Below are 23,275 nucleotides of genomic sequence, written 5' to 3'. Positions count from 1 at the left end.
ATGCAGCAGATGCAGAGAAGCTGCAGAATTCAGATCCACATTTTCAAGATTTCCCCAGAATCAAAATTGTCTTTATCCAGGTTGGGCTAGAAGAACACTATAGCAGATCACACAGGAACATGTCCAGGTGAGCCTTGAAATTCTCTGGTGATGAAGACTCTGGGCAGCCTGTTACAGTGCTCTGCCACCCTCAAAGTAAAACATTTCCTTCTCATGTTGAGATGAAACTTCTATGGTCAAGTTTATGCCCATTACCTCTTGTCCTGTCACTGGTGACCACTGAGAACTCTCTGGCCCCATCTTCCTTACTGCAACCTGGTGTTACAAATGCCAGTCCCAGGCAGCAGGGCTATCAGAGAGATCTGGGAGAGTCCCTAAACTAACCTGTGCTCAGACTGGTGGTGAACAGACAGCAAGGAGGCAACAGAAAGAGAAATCTACTGCAGGGAGGGAAGGGTAAAACTGAGGGTTCTGGAAGGGACCCAGAAAGACAGATACTTGTGGCACTCACCTCGGGAGGCCTCTAGCCACTCCTGCTTCACACTGTAGCGGACCTGAGCCTTGGGGTGACTTTCTGGCAGGTCACAAGCGATCACAGCTGTGTTCCCCTCATCCACCTCGATCACATGCTGGCCATCGAACTTGAAATCTTTCAGATCTGCAGGGAGAGTGAAGGACAGGGCATCTCAGTGGCTGGCTCAGCATCTTGGTGTCAGTTCATCCTCTTCCTCTGGCCTGGGGATGTTTTCTTTTGGTGCTGGCAGAGCTTTGCTCCATTCCCAGCAGTTAGAGAAACTGGCCTGGTTTCAGCAGTTTATTTTTTTTCCCCTTCCTCCTCCTCCCTACAAAAGGGATAAGTCAAAACACAACTTGTGGAGAAACTGCCTGCTCCATGGCTGAGAAACTGGGTGTGAAAACCCTGGCCTGAGAGTGAAAAAGAAGCCAACTTGCTGCAGCGCTGAAAGGCAGCCAAAAACGGTTCTTCTGCCACCTGCTCTTTCAAGTGTGGCTGCTGTCGCACTACCCAGAAGCTAACTTTTCAGTCATAACTCAAGGACTACAGCCTGCTTCAAGGGTGTCCAAGACTCTGAGCAACACAGTGGGAGATGTGTGAATGCTGAATGCTCCCAGAGCTGCCCTGAGCTCCTCCAGTGCCTCCACTCCAGGCACTTTGGCTCCCATCAAATATCTCATGGCTGAAGGCTGGTTAACCTCGATGCTTCACATGTTCCCAAGCACAGCTGCCCCCTTCTTCAAGAGGCCATGAAAACACCCCAGCCCAGCACACATCCCCCAACGAGGCTGGGATGGAGATTGCTCCCACAGCAGGGCTGACACAGGCAGCAGGGCTGACACAGGCAGCAGGGCTGACACAGGCAGCAGGGCTGACACAGGCAGCAGGGCTGACACAGGCAGCAGGGCTGACACAGGCAGCAGGGCAGGGGGGAGTGGTGCTTGACTTCTGATTTCCCTGTTTTTCAAAGCAGGAACAGATGACTGCAGTGAAATCCAGCAGATCTGGCAGGGCAGGCAGCAAGCCAGCCTGGCCCTGCTGAGCTTCCCTGAGATAAAACCAGTCCCTGCTCTGTCTGGGCACAATGGTAAAACTTTCCTGGGCACTGCAAGCCCAAACTTTGTCTGGGTCAGCCTGTGCTGGGAGGAAAGAGTGTTTGTGCCAAGGAAAGAAGTCCCACACATGCATTTGCACAGTGCTGTGCACCAGCCCAGGCAACCACTAGTGCCAGCTGCATATCCCACAGTCAGTCACAAAGTCACACTGTTCTATCACGGATCAAGCTGAAACATCAGCTCCGGAAAGAACTTAGAGTGGCCTTTCAGTACCTGAAGGGAGACCTACAAGAAAGCTGGGGAGAAAGTTTTCACAAGGGCTTGTAGGGATAGGACAAAGGCTTTAAGCTGAAAGAAGATCGATTTATACTGGATACTAGGAAAAAAATCCTTTACAGTGAGGGTGTTGAGACACTGAAACTGGTTGCCCAGGGAGGTTGTGGATGCACCCTCCCTGGAAGTGTTCAAGGCTGGGTCAGATGGGGCCTTGAGCAACTTAGTCCAGTGGAAGGCATCCCTGCCAATGGCAGGGAGATTGAAACTAGATGATCTTTATGGTCCCTTCCAACCCAGGCCATTCTGTGATATTCCCTGGGACCCAGGACTCCCGAGTGGCACGCTGCTAAATACGGACAAGACCACACTTCTTTTCAAAACCCCACACCAAGGCAGAGTGTTGCATCCATCACTACGGCACAGCCATGCGCTGTCAACAGCTCCCTCGCCCCTCCAAACCCATCCCAGGACGTGGTGCCTGTGACCTCGGGCAGTTTGGAGAGCCTGGGGCTGGTGGGGGAGCAGGAGGGCTGGCGGCGGGCGGGCGGCAGGCAGCCTCCCTTGGCAGCCTCAGCCAGCAAAAAAATGTGGTTTTGTTCTCTGGGAAATGCAGTGGCGCTCCAAGAGCAAAAGACAACTCTGGCTCCAAGCTTCTCCCACCCACAGTCATGGAAAAGTGACATGAAATTTCTCAAGTAGACTTTCTGATTAAAACAAGATCCTTGATGGAGTTTAAATAAAAACCAGCTCTCTTGGCAAGGTAGAGAGAAAGCCTCCCCGAGAGCGGCGTGGAGGGGCTGCTGGGCAGCTGCCGGGGGAGCCGGCATTCCCGGGCCCAGATCTGAGGGAATGGGAGGAGGCTGAAAAGAAAAGGGGAGGTTTTGCAATGTCATAAAAATGATTTGCAGCGAACATGCTTCATACTTCTGGAATTTCTTGGCGTCGTTCAACTTAAAAAAAATAATAATAAAAAGAAGGACGAGGGGGGAACTTCAGCAACAGGATTAGTCCCTTCAGACAGGCTGAGCAGGGCAGCCGCTTCCACTGGGTATTAAAGCCAGATGAAGGTTAACTCCTCACTTGTGAAAGGCTGGCAGCGCCTCGCGCCCCTCCGACAAGGAAGGTTACCGCTGGGGAGGGGAAGGGTGCTGGCTATTTTCCTCTCTTTGCTTTTCCTGTTTGATCAGGGAATAAAATCCGAGCCACAGAAATGGAAGGAGGTGGAGAAGGGGCAAGAGCCCAGCGTCGCCTGCCCACATCACGCATGTTTCTCCGATCAACAAAACACAAATGAGCATCAGGGAAATCAATGTGCGCCTTGGTGGTCTGCGTTCAGCACAGCCAAGCGAAGATGCCGCAGCCAAGGCGAGGGCTGCAGCAATGCTGGCAGGGATCTGCACACGCACACATGCATGCACAGACCCCAAAGAGAAGGGATGCAGGAGCCCAGAGCAAAAGCAGACCCGCAGGCCCGGCACAACAGAGTCCACCGAGGAGCACCACGCTCTCAGAACTGGAAAATGATGTTCCTGTGTCAGGGGACCCCCAGGATGACCTTGGGCTGGGCAGATGTGTGTCCCCATCATTGCAGCCCCTCAGATGGCAGCTCAGCCCACTGCTCACAGCTGTGACTGGGTGGTGGGGAGTGGGACCTCTAGCTTTTCCTGCCTTTCCCTCCCAGCCTGGATGTGAGGGTTGAGAGGTGAAGCTGTGGATGATGGGGGAAAGCACAAAGGAAAAGGTACTTGGGGTGGCTGGGCAAGAAAAGGGTGCCACCAGCAAGTTGGAGCAAAGCTGTTAGAGCTGAGAGGAAAAACACCAGGTCAGCACTGGGATGGCCTGTTTTCCAATACGCAAGTGTAAGGGTTTCCTGCCAAACTACTCCCCCAAATTCCTGCTCCCCCACAGCAAACAAGAATGTTTTCTTTGCCAGTTGTTTTTGGCCATGGGCATTCTCCACCACCCTGCTCCCTGCTGGTACTAGCACATACTGCTGTCCATCAACACTGATGGGTCAGCCAAGGCTGGTGAGCGGTGGCCAGGAGCACCCCATGCCACTCTGCAGGCATGGGACGAGCCCCTCCTCACACATCTTACTGCACTTAGCCCTAGCACAGCAAAACAGAGGGTGCTGCACTGGGCTGGGACATCCAGCTCCATCCTGGGGACTTCAAATAAGCCACCCCTCAGATGGGAGTGGGGCACATATATCTTCCCCTACCAGGCAGGACAGTGCAGTGCATGGAGCGGTGGAGGAGAGGGTCAGTGTCAGGAGGGATGCAGGACTCACCCCTTCAGCTGCCCAGCTGGCAGAAGCCATGTAACATGCAATTTGCACCCTGAGCCTAATCCCCACTGCAGCTGGAAGAAACCACATCCCCTCTCCATTGGCTGGGTTTTCCTTTTCATATGGCGGTACCCAGCGTGCCAGCCCCTGTCCCTGTCCTTAAAAGACACAAGTCTTCAGCCACCAGCCCAGCTGGGAGGTGCTACGGACACACAGAGCACTGCCCCAGCCCAGCTGGGAGGTGCTACAGACACACAGAGCACTGCCAGGGTAACAGGGCTTATTTTTCTGTTTTTTTCTTGTTTTGTTTAGAAGGGAGTGCAACCAAATGCCACTGCTTGTGTCCATTTGTGTCCTGCTCTCAGGCACAATGGGGCAAGCTGGGGTGCACAGAGGGTCAGCCCTGCAACTAACTGTGCTGCTGTCACTGGGGAGGGAAACCAGCTGAATCCCAGGGCTGAGGGCCAAGCAACAAGGCAGGCCAGACAGACCAGATTAAATGAATGGGAGACCATAAATAACTTCGGAGAAGAAGCTGTAGTAAATAAAATGTCATCCCTCAAGGTGAAAGTCATCTCTGTTGTAGAGAAGGGTGAGGGAAGGGAAGGAGAGACTCCAACAACAGGAATGCACAGGAATAGGAGTCCCACAGCCTGTGGGCAGGCACCTTCCACTAACCCCCTCAGCTCTCAGAGAAACCTGGGGTTACAGCTTTTGCTTCCTGTCTGGTCAGCACCACAGGAGCCTGGGCACCGGTGCTGTCACCACCAGCCTCCTCCTTGCGACCTGGGACAGGCACAGCCCCCAGCCTGCCCACTCACCCCCGAGCACACCTCCTTATGCCACGACCCAGCCCCATCTCACAGCACTTGTGCCACAGCTCCACAGGCTCACCAACCACCACCTGTGTTTTCCTGCTCAGACCACCTCTGCCCCCGGGGCCAGAGCCCCCATGCCTGCTCAGCAAAAGCTTTTCCAGCAAGCAGCCTCCCCCTTCCTTCCCTCCTGCCATGGCCTCTGGAGAGCCGTCAGAGGAGAGGCCCAGGCAGTGAGGAAAATGAATGAGGCTGTCTTCAGAAAGCAGCTGCAAATTCCTGGGGGATGCCCAGCCCGACCCCGCGCAGGGTCACTGCCCAGGAGCGCCGCACACTGAGGCCCAGCTTCCCCGACACGCCGCCACAGAGCCGAGGGCTGCCCTCGCCGCCGCTGCTGCTGGAGGCCACGGGGCAACAAGCCTCCCTTGTTCCCCAGCGTCCCCAGGATGCAGTCCCCCTGCGCTCCTCATGTCCCTGCTACACTAGAGCAGGTGGAGTTCCTTTGCTGCACCCTTCATCTCTTTAAGTATCATACCTCTGCAGGTCAGGCTCGCTGCTCTGCTCACTGCACTGACTGTCCACACAGGCAGCTAAAGGCTGGGAGTTGCACGGTCTTCCCCACCTCTGCCCACCAGCTCCAACCCCAGACTTCAGCTTTCCTGTGAGCTCCACCAAGGGCTCTAAACCTTCCTAGTCTTTTGTTGTTACAGGGCCAGCCCACAGCATTATGTTTGTGTCCCTCGTGGATTTATCCTGCCCCACCAGAGTCCACTGCTGCTGTCCCTCTCTCACATAGCACCTCCACCCAGGACAGGGGCTGGAGCAGGTCTTCTGGCCTTACTACCAGAAATGGGGCAGAGGAAATATCTTTCTCTTTATTGAATGCTTAGGGCCTGCCATATCAACCCAGGAATACCCCTGCCTCATCCATGCAAACTGTCCCAGACCCCAGCCCGTCACCACCAGGCCAAAGGGCTACCTCAGGGCCACACAGGGCTGATCTTGTGCAGCACAGCCAGGCCAGCAGTGATCAACAGGTATCCATCTGCACCAGTGTGCCACAGGCTGCCGCAGCTGAGTGTGGGATTATCAAGCACAAGGTTGGCTGTAACAAAAGTGTCCAAGTAATGCCTGAAGTGTCGCTTCTTTTGTTGTTTAAAGATATCTTCCCCTTTCTGCAAGTCCCTCCATCCTCCACCTCTCAGCTCTACATGATTAGGTATTTCATCTTGGCTGGAGGAATTAAACGCTAGTTTCAAACAGCCCTCTGAATCAGGGAGAGCAGAGATGGACTCAGTATTGCTGTGCCACAGGTGGGAGAAAGAGGTATCAGTCTCAAGGCCACAGAGTGGTTGCCAGCATTGCAGTGATGGTTATCTGCTTGCTGTGACCATCAGCAAAGACCACAGAGGCTCTCAGAGTCAACCATGCACAGGCTCGAGGGTGTTTCCTCCAAGAGAGGCAGGAAGGGGTGGAAGTAGCCTAAAAGCTGGCCAGATGATGTTAATGTACACCCCTTGAAACCTAGAAAGACACTTCTTCCAATAACTCCAGGTCCTCTTCCAAAATAAACCTAAATCTTGAAAAGATTTACTCACACACCCAACCCTCCTTGCTTTCAGTCACATTCCAGTGTCACTCTTCCTCTGGCCCTTCAAAATGATTGAGATGTGGATAAAACTTGCAGAGGGTTTTCCTTCAGCCCAGAAGGTGATCTGAAAGGGATGTATCAACTGCAATGCTGACCTGCCAGGGCTTCCCTCTTCACACTCAAGGCAATGGTCCCCACTGATCCAGCTCAGAGCAAGGCCCTGTAGAGAAGGTCTGGAGCAGGAGTGAGAGCCGGTGGCACATGTGCTACCACAGCTTTCAGTCTCAGTCCCACAACACATTGGTGCCCACTGTTACTCCAGACCGCTTCAAAGCCACTGTTGGAAGCAGCCTCCAGCTCACTGGTTATTTGAACCCTTCCAGAAGGTTTCTTTCCCATACCTTGAGCCTCACACCTTTCCTGGGCTGCCCTCTCTCTCCAATAGCTGAAGGTGATTTGGTGCCTGGAGAGGGCTTCAATTTGTCCTGGCTTCAATTTGTCCTGAGGGACACCGTGGGACCTACTGGTGCTCTAGGACCTGTTTCCACCACTGAGGCTAGACCAAAGCAGAGAGAGGTCCAACAGTCATGCTGATTTGCTGTGCAGACCCTGCTCTCCTAAATGCAAACCATGCCCTTGCTAATCCCATCCACCTCTCCCCTCCTCTCCTTCCCTCTATCAGGCCACCAGCGCACACAGCTCCCTTTCTGCTCTGGAATGTGTTCTCCGAAACTTAATCTCAGCATGGGGCTCAGGCCAAATCCCCTGACAGATTCGGCCCCGTGACAACCCCCTCCCACCTCGCTTCAGAGTTCAGCAGCTCTCCCCTGGCTTTCCTTCATCTCCTCCTCCCACCAGCCTGGCCTAAACATTTCACTCCTGATTAATGTATCAGTGACAAGCCAACAGCTCTCGGCTTTAAAGCAAAGCCAGCCTGCACTTTGCACAAACATCTTCACTTCTTCATTTTCTTAAGACTTAGCTCCAAACTCCCCTTTGCCTGCAAGATGAAGCCCATTCCACACCCCTGTCACTGCCAGGGATGGTGATCTCATCTGCACCCACTTGCTCCACCCAAAACTGCACAGATCTCTGAGGAGATTAGACTCCATGTCACTTAAACAAGGGTAGTGTCCCTATCTCAGAGCAGGTTTGGGTTGTCCTTTCTCAGATGCATCCAAATACAACATTTCTTTACATTTAGGTATAACATCTGGTCCAAATCAGCTGCCAGTAAGAGAAATTCCCCACTCTAAGACACCCCCTCCTATCCACACTGTTCCCTTTGTCTGTTGTCAATGCCAGAGGGCAGCAGTGAGGGACACTAAAGCTCAGGGATAGCAGCAAAGTCCCTCTTTCAGAGCTGTGGCTCAGAAACACGGTGGTTCTCTTCTGCCATGTCACTGCAACCTCACAGGAGAAGGACAAAGCCCTGGAAAGGGGGAGCATGCCCCACTGAGACCACAGCAGTGGTAATGAACACCATTTCCCATCCCTTAAAGAAGAAAATCCTCTGTAGGAGTGCTTTTAGACACTCTGCTCTCCTGAAACCCCTGTTGACTTCTGTGCCTGCATTACCAAATGAGGACAGTACAGTCTCTGCCTTCAACATCTCCATGGAACCCTCCCTCACATTGCCTTTTGGCAAGGGATCTTCCCTATGGTGCAGAGAGGACCACCAGCCACTTAATGCAGGTGCTTAGGAGCACCTCCTCACCACAAACAGATTAACCTTTCTTTGGTGTGAATGTAGAGGCTGGTAGTTCGGCTATGATGAACCCAGGAGCAACTCAGGGCCTATCATGGCACAAGCAGGGCAAGGGACTTCATTTTCTGTGCCTCAGGAAGAAAAGTAGAACATAACACACACTGACACAGTGCTGGCAACAACTCTGCAGCAGCATAGGCAGTGGTTTGGCCACCAGCAGGTACTTTGTGGTAACCTTGATCAGTAAGTCAGTAATCAGATGTGGCAGCATGACAGCCAGGAAGACAATCATATACATAAACCCCACCACTCAGGTATTTCCTGCTCTTTGTGGTCTTGCAGCAACTGTCACTGAAGGACAGGTCTGCAGCCTACCACACAGGAGGGCTGCATGAGTCACGGCTGGGCCACAACACAACAGCCAGGCCACGATCAAAAGTGCTACAAAATGGCCTAAACCAAAGCAGCTCTCCCTTGATGCCAATGTGAACAACATGATCATGGATGAGCCTCTCGAGATGTGATGGTCTGCAGTGAAGGGGATGGTAGAGAACTAAAGCTACTCACTAGCTAATGTGACCACTGCAGGGACGCTGGCGATGACTCCTTCGGGCACTCCGGCGATGCACTGGTATCGCCCCACGGTGTAGTTGTTGAGAGCCATGATGACAAGCTTCCCTTGCTCGATGTGGATACCCAGCACCTCATCTGATCCAGGCAGTTCCTTCCCGTTCAGTCTCCAGGTGAGGTTCACTCCAGGGGGGTCCACCACACACCCAAGGCTGACTGGGCCCCCGAGCTTTTGGACAGTGGAGGCAGGTTGCACTGTGACCTGCAGAGATTCACCTGCAGAGAAGGAAAAAATGGGAATAAGAAAGCTTAGTGAGACTCAGCAAAAGAAAGGACAAAGGGAAAAAAGCGCAGTGCTGGTACATTTTGCATTCTCCATTGCTTCCATTTAGCTCCCCTAGTGCTTGGAGATGCACACCAGTCCCATTTCTTCTTGGCACCAACCAGACAGAGTCACAGAATGTATCAGGTTGGAAGGGACCCTTTAAGGTCATCTTGTCCAACTCCCCTGCAGTGAGTAGGGCTTTCTCCAACTACACCAGGTTGCTCAGGGCTCCATCAAGTTTGACCTTGAATGTCTCCAGGGATGGCACCTCCACCACCTCCCTGGGCAACCCGTTCCAGTATTTCACTACCCTCACTGTAAATTCCTCTTAATGTCCAACCTAAATCTACCTTGGTTAAAAACCACTGCCCCTCATTCTATCACTACATGGCCCTTTTAAACTCTGAGTGTATCCCCTTCTACCCTGGAGGAGTGTTTGAACCTAGATCTTTGGTCAAGGCTATTAAGGAAGCAGTGGAGAAAGGAAACTACTCTGTGTTTGAGGCATGGCTACACTAAACAGCACCAAGACAAAACACAAAGGAAATGGAACGAACAGGTAAGAGCAGAAACTCACTCAGTTCAGCAAAATAGCTGGCAGCTGCGAGGATCAGGCAAGGTATGGGGGACAGGGGCCTCTTCTTTCCACGTGTCATTGCCATCCCATGCAGCGTGTCTTGGGGCGCCCGGGGAAGGGTCCCATAAGCTGCCTCAGGGGATGCAGTCGATATGTGACAGCTGATTCCTGCAGATGACAAGAGACACAAGGGATGAAACCCTCAGACTTCTCTCTGCTTTCCAGTCCTGCCTGGCTTCTCTACCAACAATTCCCAGAGATTCACCAAGCCAGAGGTCTGAGGAGGCTACAAACACTTCTCCAACCTCTTCCCAAACATGGTTGTGATTCTTCAAAGACTCATCTTCAGCACACACCTACACGTATGCACACACATCCTCCTCTTGCCCACTTCACACCTGGCACTGTGAGCAGATGTCTCTACTGTGCCAGCAATGCACACAGAGCAATGTCCAGGAGCAAAACACAAACATTTCCAACGAAGTGTCACTGGAAACGTTTGCTAAATGCTGCTGCCACTTCTTGGCTGTGTCTGGATTGTATTCTAGCTTGAAGACAAAAGTAAATGGGCAGTACAAGTTCCATGAAAACAGAGGTGATCCTGCAGTTTCACAGTCTCATCCTGAGACACCAGCCATGTGGTTACTGGGCATACCTGGCATACCTGTACAATCATACAATTGTTTTGGTTAGAAAAGACCTCCAAGATCTTCAGGTCCAACCATCAACCTATGACCACCATGACCATAAAACCACATCAACACATTTCTTGAACACATCCAGGGATGGTGACTCCATCACTTCCCTGGGCAGCCTGTTCCAATGCCTGACCACTCCTTCCAAAAAGAAACTTTTCCTAACTTCCAGTCTGCTCCTCTATTTTCTCTTGTCCTATCACCTGATACTAGAGAAGGGACTGACCCCCACCTCACTGCAGCCTCCTTCCAGGGTGTTGGAGAGAGCAATGAGGTCTCCCCTCAGGCTCTTCTCCAGACTAGACAATCCCAGTTCCCTCAGCTGCTCTTCCTAAGACCTGCTCTCCAGACCCTTCACCAGCTTTATTGCTCTTCTCTGAACACACTCCAGCACCTCAATATCTCTCCTGCAGTCAGGGGCCCAAAACTGAACCCAGTATTCGAGGTGTGGCCTCACCAGTACAGGGACATGGTATTGCAATCTTGATGGAACTCCTTAGGAGATGTAGAAGAGTTTCAAGGCACCTCTGCTAGGAATTAATCTGACAGAGAGGTGACACTTTTTCATCAGAAAAGAAATGCCCAGTTCTAAATTTGTTCAGGTTCAGTGCAGTGAGCTGAGGGCAGATTACACTTGACACAATTCACCTTGATTCTACAGTAGGAGACAAAACCTATGGAAAGATTTCAAGTTAGATATTAGGAAGAAATTCTTTACAGTGAAGGTGGTGAGACACCAGAATGCATTGCCCAGAGAGGTTGTGGATGCACCCTCCCTGGAGGTGTCCAAGGCCAGGTTGGATGGGGCCTTGAGCACCCTGGTCTCATGGAAGATGTCCCTGCTCATTGCAGGGGTGTTGAATTTAGATGATCTTTAAAGTCCTTTCCAATCCAAACCATTCTATCATTAATTGATCTGCCTGTTCTCAGTTGAACTACCCTAGTTGAACAAATCACCAGGTTCATATTCCAAAGTATCAGCAATCTCCAAAAAACTTGAAGCCCAAGACTGCCTGTCACAACTCAGGTTGCTGTGAAGACCTGCAGACCACAGCAGCTGTTTTGGAGAGACTGTCATAAGTGATGTTAAAGCAGACAAGCCAGGACAGGGCAATTAAAGACCTTAAGAGGCTGCCCCAAGGATATCAGAATGAATTTAGCTTCAACCACTGACAAAGGCATGAAGTCAAGAAGAGACTTGCCTCTATGGACATCACAACACAGCTATAGGATTTTGAGTTCCCTCCAGCTGCAGCATTAAGGTGACCTGCAAGTCTCAAAGGCATTTCAAAATTGCTCTTGTGGCATGTCTACACTGGCAAGGAAGAAGCCCAAGACCAAACTAGCCACGGCAGCCAGCCCAAACAGCAGTTATAATTCCTGTTCCCCCTGCAGATACACAACAAACTCCAGCTACAACCAACATTCTCAAGATCACCTGGACTCCATAGAGCAGCATTTCCTATTTCCATCACGGGCACTGTTCAAGCTACTACCTGTTTGAGCATGTCTTTTCCATAACCATCTCAGTTAAAAAGAGGGGACAAGTCCTTCAAACCTAACTCCCAAAATTAAACCTCCTAAGTCCTGAGGTAAGGGCAACCACAGATTCCCCCCAGGAGACGCTCAGCGCAGTGTTTAAGGCAAGGCTGGTTGCTGATAGCAAGAAAATGCAGCATTTGGGGAAATTTCACCAAGCTACTCTCTGGTGACTTTGCTTAGCCTCTGGTACCAGCAAAGGTGCAAGAGCATAGCAGAGTACAATGTCCGTGGTCAAGACATGCTGAGGTCCACCTGGTGACAAGAAGAATCTGCCTAGGTAGCTTGCATGCATCCTTGTGCCCCTTCCCTGCACCATGCCTCAGAGCACTGCTTAGGGAGAGAAGGAAAAGAAAACCTCTTCTGAGCTGGACGAACTTCCTTCAAAAAGAAGCAATGCCAAGTGACGTGACCTCCAGCTGGCGTGCTGCAGGTGCCACAAAGAACACTTTTCACCCGGCACTTCGCAGGCCAACAGGAGCTCACCCTACCCAGCAGGCTCCAGGCAAGGTAGGTCTTTGCCAGGAGTCACACAGTCATTGTTAGTGTAGCTGTGAGGCCACAAGCCCTACTGAGAGCTAGGACAGATTAGGTCAAGCTTGGCATGCCCCGGTATGGCTTCCAGGCATACAGGAGCATGCACAGAGCTTGGCCAACGTGCATCAGGCTGGGAGTACTCCGAAGGCAGGCAGAAAGATCAGCGACTCATACTGTCGTTCTACAAACCCATTACATCTGATACTGTGGGTACCCTCCAGTGTCAAACCAGGAAGATAGCAACTTCCCTCCCACACACCTCATCCTTCCCTCATTTGAGGACAGAAGGGAGTCTTTGAAGTTTCTCCCATCAATCAGCACATGCTGTTACATGAGATCCTTTCGCTATTGACTTGGAGACCATCTGAATACAGAATTAACCAGGTTGGAAAAGACCTTCGAGATCATCAAGTCCAACCTATCACCCAACACCATCTAATCAACACTAAGTGCCTCATCCAGTCTTCTTATCAGTCTTATTATTACCCAGTCTGAGTTACTCAAGTTAATTTCTCCATGTGAGAGAGCCACCAAAGCACCCTTTGTTATACCACAGCCATCTTGGGCAAATCACCATTGACCATGAAAGTGCACGAGGTCTGAAAGTCCCAAAATATGCACTATTGGCATCATTGCTGATGTGCAAGATGATCCCAAAAGTGCACTCATCCCAAAAAGACTTTGAGGTGGTTTAGGCTTAAAAATACTACATACTAAAAGGTTTGCTGGAGACAGAAAGCCTTCCACCAGTGTAGAAGAAACATTTTGGAGCAGGACTTAACATCTTGTTCCTCAGTGCTGGAAGCTTACAGAGCAAAATTGACTCATTCCCTCTATCTGGATGGGTTTGGCAGCAGGATGGAAAAATGTTGGACAGAAGAGAGTTGCTCCTTGGAGCCCATGCTGGGGGAGGGGGTAGGCAAAGATGTTTCCAACCAGACCTCCCTGCAGCTCCGCATCACGCAGAGCCTCTGGCCAGACGGGCAAAGCCAAAGGCGCAGAAATGTGTAACGGACCCTTCGTGAGCTGGGACCACCCAAGCACATCGATGGAACCACTAAACTGCCTGCCTTCAGGTCTGTGAAAAGACGAAGGGCAATAGGTGAGGAGAAAAAAGGGGAGAGCAAAAAATTTGGCCAAGGCCCTGGGCCAATTGAAGAGCATTGAGCGAAGACTGAGGAAAGAAGGTGTGTTGCAACAAGTGTATGGTACCTCCCCAAAGCTGCAGGCAGAGCGTGAGCTCTGAACAGGGACATGTGGCCATTTCTTTCACAGCTGAGTGAAGTACAAAAAGTAAACGGCCAGCATAAAAATAATGAGGAAAATGAATGAAAACATCAATTCCAAAAGAACTATTAGGATCCAGGGCCAGATTTCGAAATGCTCAGCTTCCACAATTGAAGCCAGATTTTCAAAAGCATTCAGTTCTTGACATGCTGAGCTCTCCTGAATAGGCAACCAACTTATTTCGATGCCTAAATGGGAGCTGACCTCTTTTGAAAATGCTGCCCTTAAGCAGCCTGCAGTAGTGCAAAGCAAGGAACTTTATTAATCAGGCAGCTTTCGATCTGCCCCGGCCTCCTTGCAAGCACCAGAGTGGAGTGCGGTGGGAGAGGCAGTAGAGCTGGGGAGTGAAAGAGGCCCCAGGCCCTCCAGTTGCCTTCCCAGAGCTGGTGGTTCCGGGCAGGAGGCTGTGCCAGGGGCTGCAAGGTTACTGCATGATGGTGTCCTGCTCTGCTGCCTCCTGTCTCCAAGGCAGGTACACTATAACATGGCACTCTGGGACATGGTGTAATGGCCACGGCAGTCTTGGGTTGACAGTTGGACTTGATGATCTTAAGAGGTCTTTACCTACTGAAATGATTCTATGATCTCTGCTTGCCAACACTTCTGCAGCCACTGACACCACCAGCCCTGAAAGCTCATGCTTATTTGCTATCTGGGAAAAGAAAGAGTTAAAAGTAATTTAAAGAGCTTTAATTGGGGAGGGAAAACAAAAATTGTTTATTTATTTGTAATTCTTTCCTGCTGGGTTAAAATAACAATTTCCTGTCCGTGGAGCTCTAAATCCCTTTCAGACAGCCCAGTAAATCAAAGGAGGGGCCATTAGGAGAACAAAATTAACAAGAGCTTCATCAGATATGGAGAGGTGGTGGGGGTGTAAAATCTGTCGGCTTGGCTTTCCACCACACACCTAAGCCCACCGAGGCCCCTGCATGCAGTCCCAGTTGTGCCCCAGTGACGGAGGGCACTGGAAAGGGAGCGGAGCAAGAAAGAGAAACCAGAGGTGAAGATATAAAAGGGGAGAAAGGTGTGTGGTGCAGGGGTGGGTGATAAAGCCTGAAAGGAAAAAGGGATCTGAATTAAGGGCTGGCAGCAGGAGAGGTGTTTGGTGATTAGAAGCTGAAGGTTTTACTGAGGAAATGCTGCTCACAGCTCCAAGCCCCCTCCTGCTTAACGAGGGCCAGCCAAGCAGCCCTTGTTACTGCCATGCTGTCATTTACAAGGCTCCCAAATAGGAACCAGCCCCCAGCTCCGGGGCAGCATCCCTGCACCACACAGCCCAGCTCTGTGGGTAGGCTGGAGGTCGGGGAATGAAGGCAGGCTGGGAGATGGGGAAAACTGGACAACGTACACAAAGGTGGTGTGGGGTTGTGTCAAGCGGCCAGACTGCGAGCCTCTCTTCATGCAGGATTGGAACAGCAGGAATAGGAAGGGGCTGATCTGCACCAAGGCAAAGGCTGCTATGACTCAGGTCCAGCTGGGGACACCCTGGGTGACTCTGGAGAATTCACTGCAGCTGGTCTCCATTTCCAACAGGTCAAGTAGGGACAATGATACTCCCAGTTCTCTGTTTTATACATTGACACTTAAGCTCTTCAGAAAAAGCAATGTTTTACACAGTACAATGTGCCAGTTTTACTTGTAATCATTACTTTTTAATACAAGACAGTGGCTTTTTTGTTGTTCCATAGAGCTTCAAGCTCTGAAAATGCAAAAGAGAAGAGGGCCACATTGCCCCCTTTTGCTTTACAAATGAGGGAATCTGAAGACTCAAAAATGAAGCTAACCTGGCCCAAGGTTACACAGCAAAGCAGTGGCAGGACTAGAAATCAAAAGCTCTCTGACCTGGATCAGGCAAATTGTTCTTGGATCCCAAATCTTACATGCCTCTCTCAGAAAAAAGCCACCATACAACTTTGTAATCCTCTAGCTGAAGAAATTCTCTCCAGGTGGCACACCTGAGCAGGTCAGCTGTTCAAACCCCCACATCACTCCTGGGCATGGAACTCAACCTGGGCACTCCTGATTGTTTGTCCCAACATTATCAAACAGTAACATCTCAGAGAGCAAAATTAACCTCTACAAAACTCCCAACTCCACTCCAAAGTATTAATTTCACACCACTACGTAAACACTCACTCTCTATGAATGGCTTTGGAAAAGGAGAGGTTCGCAGCAGGAGAGACACTCCCCCTTCCACGTAAGTACAGGCATACAACAGAGATGAGGGTGCAGATTCCATAGGCAGCAGCAGAATGCCAAATGGGAAGTGGGTAGTGTCAGGAGGGGACAGAAGGAGGCAGCATCCAATGCTACACCACCATGCTTAAAGTCAAGGAGGTAGCACAGTGTATGTGCAAACAGGAATAAAAGCTTGACTGCTTCTCTCCGTAGCTCTGAAAGCTCCTGACTTCAGAGTGCATTAGCTCTGTTAACACAGCCCTTGATTAACTGTGTGAGGAGGTGCCCCCGCCCCCCGCCTTTTTTAAAGTGATTAGACAAAAAGGACTCTCTTACTGGCTGCTTGTGAGCTCAGCTAGTCCATCAAGAAGCCACAACAGAGAAAGCCTGAGGTAAATTCGAGCTCATAACTGGGAGAAAGAATATATACAGAGCAAAACCTAGCATGGCACCATCCCTACACAGACGAACAAGTTTGCCTGCAAACTACAAACTGTGCTTGGGTGCTGGGAGACCCTAAAAAAGAACCACAGATTTTCTTCAAGCAAATCCTCAGTGACTCAGTGGCAATAGACCTCTCTCTAAAAAAGTAAACTTGCAGGTAAAACAGTTCTTTTTGCTTGAACAGAACTGCTCATGCAAACCAAACCAGCAATGAACCAAACAAAACACACAGTGACCTTTGTGACATTTTTGGGGTCTTTCTCAAGATGAAGCTACTGCCCTGGGCAGCTACTTTCCCTAGCAGCCTGTGGTATAACCAGGGAGGGCACTGGGCATGCTGGGTTCAAATTAGCAACAGGATACAAAGTCTTCTCATTGCCTGCCTGACTTTTGCCTGCACCCCCTAAAGACCCAGCGCCTGTGGTTTTTGGCACCTCTCCATCCAACGGTCCCTCTGAAATGAGTGCCACTTTCCAGCTGGCACTGATAGACTGACTGCTGAGCCCCAGTGAACCCCTTCACTTTGGCATTTCAACAGCCAGTGAACGTGAGACAGCTTGAAGAAGGAAATGCGACTCTCACGCCAGCCACCAGCTCCCCAGTGTCACCAGGGTGGTGGCATCACAGTGAGCACAGCTTGCCTTGGGCAATGCCTGTGGCACGGTGGTCCCAGAGTGGCTGGACCCACCAGCCTGAGACAGCCCCACTGCAGGTGGGCTGGGGATGTGAGGATTGCCTTGCCCTGTGGGATATGGCACCATTTTCCCGCTGCAAGCAGGAGAGGAGCCCCACACTAAAATGCAGTATGCGCGCTGGCATTCGCTGCCCCTTGGTGTGCCCTGAAAACAGCTCTAGCCCTTGAAAAGACAAGGCTAAAGCATAAGAAAGAAAGAAACCCTGCGTCCTTTCTTCAATATTGTGCTCCCCCCAAGCTCTAGACACTTAATTTCCCTCCTTCTCTCCACCCCCCCCCCCCCCCGGCTTCCCCTCCATTCTGAGTAAATTCAATTTGACAACCCTGCTAATTGGATAAACGCTGCTCCCTACGCTCCTTTAAGGCTGTCCGCTTTTCTCTTCTTGTTTTTGGAGGGTGGATTGTGGCTGTTCTTTAACATGAATTCCATCTGCTTTATTTCTCCTCTGCCCATTCAAGACCCCTCCTGAATATGTATGAGAGGCTGCACCCCCCACCCCCTTTCTCCTCCATCCCACCTCCCTCCCTCCTCACCCCCCTATCCCTCTCCCTGCCCTCTCCCATTGCCCGGGACAATAACCCCCCAAATGCCCCCTTCTCCCACCCCGGCCTTTTTTGCTTTAGATAAACACAAGCAGTGTCAAGTGTGAGGAGGGGGGGGGAAAGGATGGGGTTCAACTGCCAGTCAAGCCTTGGGCCCTCAATGAAGCCCGGAGGCCTACCCTAATCTGCTGCATGCTTGCCATATGGGAGCTGTGTTGCCCTGGGAAACACTAACAGGCAGAACGGAGCTTAATAGAGTCCATATTCATTGTAATGCAGTGAAATGGCTCGAGGGACTATTGCCCCTTGGGTCTGTTTTCATTCTTCTGTTCCCCCTCTTTCTTTTCTCTTGCTCTCTTTTTTTTTTTTCCTAAATAAATTTTTTTCCTCCCCTCCTCCTCTCCCCCCTAGCACCCCCCCCTTTTTTTTTCCACTCCCCCCTTTTTCTTCCCCCCCCGCCTTTCTTCCTTTCAAAAGGACCAAGTCCCTGGAGAGCTCTAATCTGGAGAGGTTGGGGGCTTCCCGAAGGGCCAGTGGGGCAGAAGTGGGAAGGGGGAAGGGAGAGAGGAGGGTGGAGGTGGTTAAGGTGGCAAAGGAGAGGTGGAGAGCAAGAGGAAAGTAGCAGCTAATAAGCATGCAGCCAGCCAGCTGTCAAGATGCTGACAATGCTGCTTTGGGTGCAAAGAGCCCAAGAGGCAGCGCTGGCACAGAGGCTGGCGCAGGGTCCTCCCAAGGAAGCATTGGCCTCCCCTGAGAGCCTGTGTCCTCGTCTGCCCAACACGGCACAAGCAACACACACACAAGAAGAGAAGGGCGCAGATGGAGCGTGCTGCGCAGCCTCTTCAGAAACAAAGTGCACCTAGGAAACAGATGTTGTTGCTGCAACAAGCCCAGAGCTGCTGGCTGCTCTCTGGCCTCTTCTCCCAAGTGTGTGAGGGGGGAAAGCAGCCCAACAGCAGTCGCTGGCATTGCCCCTGGGGCCAGGAGACGACACCTCTCCTATCAGAACATTTCAGTCCAACTTCAGTCCCAACCTGGGAGAGCTGTTATAACTTTAGATAACTTTTCTTCCACATTCACCACCTTTCTCATCCTTGATCCACTCCTAGATTCACCAGCCTCTCAACTAACATAAAGAGCTGAGGACTCCCAAAGGGATTCCACATCTGCAGCACTTAACCAAGAGGTGCAGGTCGTGCACCCAGGGGATTGAATGTCGAATGTCAGAGAGCTACCAAAATCACTTGTAACGAGGTCCTGTGAGACACCCACAAAGTGTACACAGCGTTGCAGCTAAACCTACTCTCCTGCCAAGGCTGTTAGGAGAAAGGGTCAAGATCCCCTCAGAAAACCACATCAAAGTAGCCACACATTTGTGGAGATCAGTTACATGCTCCGAAGCATTTTCAGTTCGCCCCATGTCCCATGGTGCAGCGAGAAAGCCTAACTTACTTGAGGCTTTGCAAGGGGGCAACATTGCATCTTCATGGTGAGAAACACTAGAGAGGAGGCAACTCATTGACAAGTGTGATGCGAAAACAGACCTTCAGTCTTTGAAGCAGGGGATTACTGCACTGTACTACTTGCATGAAGCATCACATCTCATTAGGAGAAAACAACACCCACTTCATCATTCAGAACTAAAGCCAGAGATCAGGGTCAGTGCAGTAGCCAGATGCTGTACTAAACAGAGTGAAAACAATCCCATGTCCTACAGATTTCATGTCAGTGGCTAAAAGGGCTTACTCACTTCAGGATGTTTGATAACAAGAAGTAACAAAATTCATCTGTGTACACATTTTCCTTCTTAGACAAAGAGGTAAAGCATGTAGCAAGGATCTGGGAATGAGTGAGAGCATGCACCTGGGCAAGGAAAGCCCAGGGGCTGGCTCTGCTGGGGGCTGATTCTGTGGGACTTGTAGGGTGGGCAGCAAGTGCTAGCTCTGGTCTGGGCATCAGGGCACTGAATCCCACTCCATCATGAGCTGGGTATCAGGTTGTTCCCCTTCCCTGTCAGCAACTGCAGTGGAGAAGAGCACTGAGAGGGACAGGCACTTCCCACCAGGACCTGTCATCACGCAGGCACAGATGTGCCTGTGGCTAGTTTACAGTAGTCAGGGCACTGCTTTTGTTTTTCCCTTCTCATCCTTTCCAAATAAATAAATTTTAAAAACCCAAACAACAAAAACTTAAAGTCTGAGGCTAAGGCTCTCATTGCCTCTTGGGTTACAAAGAGGTCGGAGAAGGCAGGCCCAGCAGACACAGGGAAAGTAATGCTGGGCAAAAGCCCTGTGAGATACCAAAGGACAGTGGGGAATAAAGGTGGCAGGAAGGAAAAGACAGGAAAATTCAACAGAGATGAGGGAGCTCTGAAAGGAGAGATGGAGGAGTGGGGATTTTAGTCAACTTCCCTATGTTGCATTTGTCCCCACTGTACCAGGGTCTCAGCAGGCAATGAATGCCATGGCTCACTTGCCACGTGCGTGCCCAGGCTCAAGCCCTCACCCTGCCTTCCTCAAGCAGAGGCTGTCACCTAGGACTGCCACATCTCTGACAAGTCTCTTTCCCCAGCTGCCCCTTTACCACTTTGTTTAAATGTAGGTTACTTGTGATAGTGGGAAAACCACTCCTGTTCTCACCAGAAACTCCATCCTGCTCTAAGACAAAACTTCAATCAACAGATGCACATCCATAGTACACTCTGGTCCCAGTGACACAGCATTCTTCTACAGGAAGAGCAGGATGCTCTCTTCTAAAGTTGGTTTTGCTCATCTCTAAACTGTTTCCCCCAGCAGCTCCTGGGGAGCATACACACCCAGCCAACTCTCACCCCCCAACCACAAGACACCACCATGTTGACCAAAAGAAGCATTTCACTACTGATATGGCAGCCATGCTATAAACCCCACATCCCAGGCTACTTAGACTACATAGAATAAACCAGGTTGGAAGAGACCTTCAAGATCATCGTGTCCAACCCATCAACCAATCCAACCTACCTAAACAACTAACCCATGGCACCAAGCACCCCATCAAGTCTCCTCCTATCACCCTTACTATCACCCTACAGCCTCTCTGCAGCTGGATCAGTAGTCAAGAACAGGCCCCAGGGAAGGAGGACCACAAATCATGGCAAAGGTGTGATCTGGAGCCACCCATCTCTGTTTTATCATTTGTCATGCAATAGGGCCAGCCTTGCAACAGGACAGACAACAAATACCACCATGTCCATTCATGCTGGTAACCACCAGATGAAACACTCCTTTCTCTGAAAGCAGAATCTGTAGAACATGAAAGCAGAGAGGAGTGAGGTACCAGATAAACACTACCAGCCAGCAGCTGCACGACATGCTGCAGGAGTGCCTGGGAAGCAGGGAGCATTTGAGAGTGTCTGTTGGCCAAGGCTACCTTCAAACCAGGTCTCAGAAACTCTTGTTGACAGTGTCTCACAAACCAGAGAGCAGCTGCGAATGCTTTTTTGAAAGCAGCCCAGATCTTTATATGCTTAAATATGAATCTACCTTTCAGTACTGAAAAAGAACCAAAAAAACCCACCCAAAAAAAATAAAATCATCTTTGTCTAGAAACAATAGAAAAATCTTGTCTATAGCCAAGTGGGAACAATAGCCTGAAACAAACACAGCAACAAAAACTCCCCAAGCCAAAAAGGCCCACAGAAACTGCCAGTGACATTGTTAAGCCTTCCTTAGGGAAATCTGCAATGGGGAAATTTTACTGCTGGAGCAGAGCAAAGCCTTTGGTAGCTTTCCTAGCTTTTGAGCCTTCTTCCAGTGTATATTTGTAGGGCAGGGGTGCCTGCAACTGCTGGAGTAAAAAAAAACCAGACCAAGCTTATATTAACCACGAGCCGGCAGCACGGCAAAAACCCTCCTGCCACAACGCCTCCAGATCCTAACAGAGGACTCGCTTCTGCCACCTCCAAAACCAGCCTGATCTTTGCCATGACTTCAATGGGAGCAGGCCCAGAAGCTGCATTAACAAGCACAAGGCTAGTTTAACACAGCTGACATCAAAATCCAGAAGAACACACAAAAGAGACAGGACAAAGTGCTCGCCAGTAACGTCAATACAAAGTTTAATCCCCAGATGGCTGGCTTTAGAGACATCCCCATCACCACCATAAAGAGAAACTGCCTTCTAGTTTGCACTCTTTTCAGCAATGACTTGTTGCTGGGATGCAAAAGAGCACAAGCTCATTTTTCTTGCCCTTTGAAGATGGTATTTAAAAGTTGGTTGGGTTTATGTTGTTTGGGTTTTGTTGTTTGGGGTTTTTTTTCTTTCCTTCCTTTCATAAATTTGGGAATAAATGTGAGCTTTCACTCTCCATAGCTGGCACTTAAATGCTTTTCATTAACAATACTCATTTTGGTATGGGAACAGGTCAAAAGCCTCTAAGAGACTCTGCTGGGACAAATTTCCCCTAGAAGACATCTCACTTCTCCAAAAAACACAAGTGGAAGCTCAAGGCCAGCAAGACAAAGGGACAGAAATGACAGCCCACAGCAAATGGTCTGGCCAGTGACAAACACCTAGGTGAAGCCAGGCTGAGCCACTGCCCTCATTCATGCTGTAACCAGCAGCCACTGTGCTGCCCCCCAAATGCCATAGGGCCCACCTGGAGGCAAAAAATGATGGGATGGAGTCTTTGGATGGGTGACAGATTTCCCCCACCCCAGAGATAAAAAGGAAACAGTCATATCTCTTGGGCTTTTAAAAAGACTTTTCTTACACATCATTTGCCCTTCTTATCATCCCAGCCATAATACATCTCTGAAAACAATGCAGTCTAGTTGAGGACAGTGTACCAAACATAGTGGGGAGATGGATCAAGACCCTGCATCTGTGTGCAGAGATGGGCAAGGCAGGGTGGTGAGACATTGGAACAGGTTGCCCAGGGCAGTTATGGAGGTCTCTGTTCAAGGCCAGGTTGGATGAGGCCTTGAGCGAGGTGGTCTAGTAGGAGGTGTCCCTGCCCATGGCAGTGGGGTTGAAACTAGATGATCTTTAGGGTCCCTTCCAACCCAGACCATTCCATGAATCTGTGAACACCTAGTTTCTCCCTTCTTGCAAATGGATGCTCCAAAACAAAAGAACAGCAAAACACTGCTGCCCCAGAACCTGGGAAAGGAAGCTCACCTAGCTGTCCCCCAGCTATGCAACAGTGCCCACACCAGTGCTCTTCACCCTTGCCCATGTACACTCAACAGTCATGTTGAGAGTGTGAGCATGAAGCCAAAGGCACCTCCCCAGGCCCTTCACACAATAAGGCCCAGCAGCAATTCCAGCTGCAAAGTTTGCTTTCTTTGACGCACAGTTTACTTTCTCCATTCCCCCGCATGCCGCCCCTGCCACTTACCCCTCACTCCAAAAAGGCTCTCTCAAACAGGCTTAAGCTTTAAACAAATAAGGGCTTGGAAAGCAGCAGCCTGCTCCTGTTTTCCCCACCACCACCCCTGCTCACAAGCTCCCCCCCAAAACCTCCACCTCTGAGCCACGGCGCAAGCAGAGCTGGCGAGCGCCGCACAGGCATAGAAAACAAACACATGGAGCAGAGCCAGCTGTGAAGTTGGATTTGGCATACGGTGCTTGAAAAACGAATAAAGGAACAGGGGAGGGGGG

General features: G+C 50.5%; 1 protein-coding gene across 1 annotated transcript in view; it reads right to left on the bottom strand.

The window, feature by feature from the left end:
- Positions 1-23,275, bottom strand: part of BOC (BOC cell adhesion associated, oncogene regulated) — a 60,131-nt gene that overhangs the window by 16,212 nt on the left and 20,644 nt on the right. Inside the window, exons 3-5 of the mRNA XM_054163689.1 lie at positions 9,719-9,886; positions 8,814-9,092; positions 512-658 (exon numbers count right to left, since the gene is read on the bottom strand). Of these exons, the coding sequence (XP_054019664.1) occupies positions 512-658; positions 8,814-9,092; positions 9,719-9,886 (594 nt within the window). The remainder of the gene's footprint in view (positions 1-511; positions 659-8,813; positions 9,093-9,718; positions 9,887-23,275) is intronic.

Source organism: Dryobates pubescens, chromosome 8, assembly GCF_014839835.1.
Source record: "Dryobates pubescens isolate bDryPub1 chromosome 8, bDryPub1.pri, whole genome shotgun sequence".
Lineage (NCBI taxonomy): Eukaryota > Metazoa > Chordata > Aves > Piciformes > Picidae > Dryobates > Dryobates pubescens.
The sequence above is the reverse complement of the archived record's forward strand: the minus strand, read 5'-3'. Positions and strand labels throughout refer to the sequence as shown.